General features: G+C 53.2%; 1 protein-coding gene across 2 annotated transcripts in view; it reads left to right on the top strand.

Moving 5' to 3' along the window:
* RHOBTB2 (Rho related BTB domain containing 2) overlaps positions 1 to 5987 on the top strand; it is a 21189-nt gene that overhangs the window by 2646 nt on the left and 12556 nt on the right. The window contains exon 2 of one of the 2 annotated variants that reach the window (XM_019556584.1): positions 2800 to 2880. In XM_019556584.1, coding sequence (XP_019412129.1) covers positions 2822 to 2880 — 59 coding nt within the window. In that variant the 5' untranslated portion in view covers positions 2800 to 2821. Of the gene's footprint in view, positions 1 to 2799; positions 2881 to 3722; positions 3812 to 5987 lie in introns of those variants that run through there. The other variant, XM_019556586.1, reaches the window with a different exon arrangement.

The raw sequence follows: 5987 nt of genomic DNA, 5'->3' as shown, positions 1-5987 counted from the left end.
AGTTTCTAGGGTCGGAAGGGACCTGAGCAGATCATCTAGTCCGACCCCCTGCCATGGCAGGAAAGAGTACTGGGGTCAAACGACCCCAGCAAGGTGTGCATCTAACCTCCTCTTAAAAACCCCCTTAAAAACAGTCCTTGCAGTCTGGCTAGGTGCATGAGGAAGCCTGCGCCTGGAGCTGAAAAAAGTCAGCAGGGGGGTGTCTCACTGCAACTCCCCAGCACCTGCTGGCATTTTCTTATTGTCAAGCCTGTAAATAAGAGAGATACATAAAGATTCCCAGGCCAGGCTCCACAACATGACTCTCCTTCCCACGCTAGCACCAGTTCTCTCTGAGGCCTAAGCTTGTTATTGAGGAATGCAGGAGTGCCCGGAGGTGCTGACTGGGGTCAGGGCCTTGTTGTCGGTGGTGCGGGAGACAGGATGAGCCAGTTCATGCCCTGAAGAGCTCAGTCAGAACAGCTGAAGGACAGGGCCAGGAGGTGTTATCCTCTCTTTCTTGCCCTGAGCGACTTCCCCAAGGTCATACAACCGAGCTGGGACCAGCACCCCAATCTCCTGAGCTCGGGATAAAGCTTCCAAACCTCCCTGCCTCTGCCCTCACTGTGCCTCAGTTTCCCCAGCTGAGGAAAGCGAGGTGGCGGCTACTAATAATTCCTCCCTGCTGCCTTGTGAGAATGAACTTGTTGCCAAGTGCTTTGTAGATGAAGGGTGTGCAGTATCACTGGCAAAATGATCACCCTATTTTCAGGCTGCTCTCCCTAGCAATAGAGCCAGGTAGGGGAAAGGGGCGGGGCGGGGCACAGGAATCGCGGGATGCACTATTCTAAGCAGAACCGGCTCCAAATAGAAGGCTTTTCACAGTTTTTTCAGAGGCGTCAGCAGCTCTTAATACTGCATGAAGCTGTGAATACTGTATGAAGTGGCGGTTCAGTGGGGAGTCAGCCCTGTAAATGTTTCATGCTGGCAGCTGCAGTTCTCCCAGTTGGCTCGGGGCTTGTTGTACACGCTCGGTCCCCCCGCCCGGTGCTGACGGCAGTGCACAGATGAACAGGAGCCATTAACAGGAGTCTGTATAAAGAGGCCTACCTTAAGTGGATGCCCCAGACTCAATCCTGCCCTCTCACATGCCAAGTGGAGTTCGGGATTATTATCTGCCTTCTTTGCTATGGGCCTTCCTGGTGTTAAACAGCCTTGGCCCGGCTCTCTCTCTTGAGGCTCCACTTCCATGGCTGTCGTGATACACCATGCAATGCGGGACCCCTTTCCTGCTGTGCTTGTTCCACTTAGTGCTGGGCTGGGGGTTGTGATTTTGCAAAGTGCTTGCTTGATACTTTTATTGCCTGCAGGGCCTGAATGGATATTAAGTCCATAAAACCATCTGTCTGAGATGCTGCGTCTCTGCAGCCAGCCAGATCATTAGACAATCTCAGTAATGGGAGTTGACTGAATTAGCCCAGTGCTGGACTGGTTCTCCCTAAAGGGGTTACTGGAGTTCATGTCAACGCTTAGTGGCTGGTGCAGTCTAGTAGGGGGGGGCAGCCACATGTGGCTTCTGCCTGGGTTTTGTTCCTCCGAGTAATAAAGTCAGAATTGCTCCTGCACGACCACATTTGCCTGTTATTCGTTACATCCGTGGAAGCACAATGGGGTTTTTGATCCCCACCCCTGCCTGGTGGCACACTGAGATTTGGGCTCCTAGAGCAAAATGCAGACAAAGCCACCTGAGCCAGAAGTCAGCCTGGCCTCACTAGGAGCTAACTCCCAAGGCTCACTCTGAATTAACCCACCAGTACCGGGGGTTATGTCCTGGTTTGCCTAGATCTAGGCTCTGCCATGCTCAAAATTAGACATTGGCTTCATTTGAAATTCAGCCCAAACAACGCCGAAAAGCTTGCAGCAGGACCCTGTGCATCAGGACCCTGTGCATCAGGACCCTGGTTTGCCAGCCCTGCCCCTTACGTGTTTAGAAAACAGTTTATATAGCAACTGGACAGAGAGGAGGAGAAAAAATACTTGTTGTGCTGCTTGGCTTCAGGGCTCTCAGAAGGGAAATTTTAGACAAAGCAAATAAACAGGAAGGCTCGCTGCCCTGCCTCGAGCTACAGAGAACAGAGCGCCATGTTCATCACACCCAGACTGAGTGCAATTGTCTCACCCGGGACATAAAGCACTGGGTAAGAGTGCCAGCAGAAGTCAGTGCTAGCTCTAGCTCCACCGCTATCCCTCTGTGACCTCGCACAAGCCACTTTCCCACTCTGAGCCTCAGTTTCCCATTGGTAAAAGGAAGAAAATCTCGTGTGTGTCTCCCACCCCCGCCACCTTGGAAGAGAAAGGGGAGGCTGCCTACCTGCAATGTGCTTTGACGTCCTCAGAGGCACAGCAGAGACAGCAGGGATGATCTGTTTCTTCCTGCGGAGTTTTGCCATGCTCCGTATCTGCTCCGCGTGAAGGGCTGCAGGGAAAAAAGAAACCACTGTCAAGTTCAGTATATATATTCCCTTCCCCTCACCGTCAGCATTAGGAGGAGGCCTGAGAATGAGCCATAAGATCATGGGTAGCCCCAAGCCATCACAAAGCTGAGCTAGAGCAGGATTTTAAGGATTTTCATCATGCACAAGGCCCTCCTGGCCCAGTTATCCATCCCAGTGAGGATGCAGGATCTCCCCATCCAAGGTAGTGTGTGGCCAAGGGAAAAGGAAGCAGCATCGAGGGACTGGGTCTGAGAGGGGCAGGTCAGCAAGAAAGAGCTCCAGTTTTCCCCATTTTGATCCACACCTTTCCACCCTGCCCTTTCAGAGCCAGTTGAGAAGAGAAAGAGATGGAAACGCGAGATAAAGGTAGCTGCACCTTGAAGAAGACAACGATGGATCGCAGACTGTGAGTACTTGCCATCCTCCAGTTGTCCTTCCAGGTTCCCTAAGAGTTGGTACACTTCCACGGAGTCAGGGCAATCAGGCCTCCCCTCCGCCCTGGCTTTTCATCCCTTGGGTCCTGTTTAATGGCTGTGCTGCCCGGATCTCTGTTTGCCTGACGCATAAGGCCCGGGTGCTTCCTGGAAGACGCGTCTTCGTTGCTTATTAGCTCATTCCAAGACTCAGAGCACGGTAGGGTGAGTGCTAGTCTCCTGGGAATGGAGAAAGCTGGATTATTCCCGGATCCATCCAAGCCTGGTTCACAGCTTCCTGTGACTTCACCAAGCACATCCCCACAGAAAGCAACCAAGAAGTGCTCAATAAACTGGCCCAAACTGCAGGTAATGGCATCTCAGTGGAGTACAGCTGCCCTTTGGCTTAACCAGGCGTGTCATGCAGGCATTGCCCTAGTGCTTTAAAACTCTGCTGGTTCTGCAAGGTGACTTGAAGTTATCTACCTGCTGGAGTTCCTGACTGCAGGATGATGGGGGTGAGAAGTAGGTATAGTTTGAGGTGAAGGGAATGGGTGCTCCGTGGATGCTGATCACCTTACTGCAACTCCTCAGGTCTGTAACAAGTTTCAGGTATTAGCCTGGATAATATCTCAGAGGGTGGAGGCAGAACAGGAGGCTTGCTCTGCCCCTAGGCTGCAAGTCTGCCTCTGTATGAGGACATGCATGGCGTTTGTTCCTCCAGCACAACCTCTGTCAACTTCCTTCCTTTCCGCAGACAGCATCTGAACTTTACCCTGAGGGTACAGTGCTTAATCTCCATTCACAGAGCTGACTCAGATCAGTCTGGCCTGTGCTGACAGGGGTTTGGCAGCTAGCACCAGGCTTCCCAGAGGCCGTCGTGCCAGGCTCCGAGGGCCGCGCACCTGGGACAGGCCAGAAGAGGCGAGGGAGAATTGGAGGTTGGGGTATTTTAAGAGCATTTCTTGGCCATTCGAATTTTCTTTTGAAATCACTGCGCCATGTAGTGTTAGACAAGGGCCCCAGGAGCTTCTGAGTAACTGAAAACCAGGCAAGGGACCTGAGGGCTCCTGGGCAACTGAGACTATGGTGCTGGATTGGGGGGGAGCTGCTGGGTGACAAAGATGGTCACAGCAAACAATGCTAGGCAGCTGTAAACTGGGCACGTGTGCAGCGAAGGGCACTTCTGGCAGCAAACATAGCCGGGTGCCTTACAAGTGTCCTGATACTTGTGCTACCCCTGGTCTATGCAGAAAGGTTCTGGTGCCCCTTTTGGCACGAGACGCCCCACTTGGACCTGTTGCCTGCTGAACTGTCCAGACACAAAAAAACTCAGCGTCTACATTTGGGTTTGGTGTGATCTGACTGGGAGCGAGGGTGATTATAAAGCAGGACAGATGGGAGTCTTTGGGGACAAGTTCAAGAGGCTTATACCAGAGAGAGACATTGGAGCAGGGAGTAAACGGCATTTTAATTACAGCTGTGATAAAACAGGCGGACTCGAGGGGGAGGGGAGGCTGCTGTTTCTGCTTTGCACTGTTTCCAGTGACTGACTTCCAGCTGAAGCTGCAAGGGCAGCTTTGGCTTTTCTCCCACTCCTGTGCCAGATAGCTGCCTGGCTGCAGCTGCAAAGAGGCTGGAAGAAGGGCCAGAGTGGCAGGTGATGTGGGCTCCGGGGAAAAAAATGTATTGGATGATGGTCTCAATCCATCTGAAAGGAGGGACAGCTAGGAAAGCAGGAGCTCACATATTCACCTCTTCAGCTAGCCAGCGCCTTGCTGGAGAACGATTAGAGAAGGGCAATGTCTTACCCAGGCTCTGAGATTGAAATGTCAGTCAGAAATCTTTGGCTCTAAATGGAGACAACCCACTTATTTCTGCAGCCTGACTATCAGTCGTGGCCTTTATGGGTCCAGTTCATGTGGCACTAGACAGGGTGAACCTCCTCCTAGTTGTTTGAGCAACACCGAGCCATTCGGTCCCTAGGCAAGGGACGTGGAGGAAGCCTGGCATCGAAATAGCCAGCAGAGTGCTTTGCAGCTATAGTCAATGTCTGGGGAAAGATGGGGCCGTTGGAAATAAATGTAGCCCTTCAACTCAGACGAGATGAGACCTCCTGCATGGCCACGGTCCCTCCGCTCTTCTCTGCAGCACCTCCTAACGGAGGAGCGAGCTCCTCCATGGTCCGTCTCGTGCAGCATCTACTGCTTAACAGGGTTACTAGCATTAGCTATGATGTGCAGCGGTCGCTCCGTAGAGGCCAGAACAAGCGGATTTGCTACCTAGCTCCCCGTCGCACTTCCTGCTGGAGGAACGGGAAGTGGAGCGGCCATGAGCGTGCTCCTGTCAGCACTCCTGTTCTGTTGTCTGCTGCGCCTCCGCCTGGGAATCTGCCGTAGCCAGTGCAATGCATCTGACTGCAAGAGCCTGGGGTTGGAGTAGGCGGGTGCTCCCTTGCAACCAGCACTCCTGCATCGGTCCCTGTAGCATCTCCTGAGGAGTGGAGCTGGGAATGGCACAGCTGTGAGCTTCCCCATAGCCTTCCTTTTTCTGCCATTCCCTACAGTCCTGCCTCCAACCAGGGGCACTCCTGCAGCACCCCTACTGTGAAAGAAGCTGGGGCAGGCATCCAATAGCTGCAGCGAGGTGCCTGCTTGAGCTTTGCAAACACAGAGCCTGGGTAACGTGAGCAAAAGTCCCAATTGTGCTTTTGTCTGGCTCGAGGCAGAGGGGGTCGCTCGGGAATCAGACGGACCACGGAAGCCGCCAGGAGCTCTGTATGCCAGAGCGAAGCACCTGCTACGAGAGAGCAAATAAGCCAAATCATGCGGCTGGCAACCAAGCTTTACGTGTTCCTTCCCCGTGACCCACTCGAAGGAGGAAGCTGAAAGCTGCAGCTCAGCTGCTTGCTGTTTCCATTCCAGCCCAATGCAGGGGAATAAATAGCTTTTCCTGTGAAGCCAACAGCCTCCTTGCTAGCTCCGCGGTCCCTGTGGAACAGGGAGACTCGCCAGGGAGCAGCCTATGCCTGGCTTAAAAACCCAAAGGATCCCCCAGACAAGTAGCTCCAGGCTCCTTCTGCTATGGAGAGAGAGATCCC

The sequence above is a fragment of the Crocodylus porosus genome, unplaced genomic scaffold (assembly GCF_001723895.1).
Source record: "Crocodylus porosus isolate Cpor-Errol unplaced genomic scaffold, CroPor_comp1, whole genome shotgun sequence".
NCBI lineage: Eukaryota > Metazoa > Chordata > Crocodylia > Crocodylidae > Crocodylus > Crocodylus porosus.
This window is presented reverse-complemented; position numbering and strand designations above follow the sequence as displayed.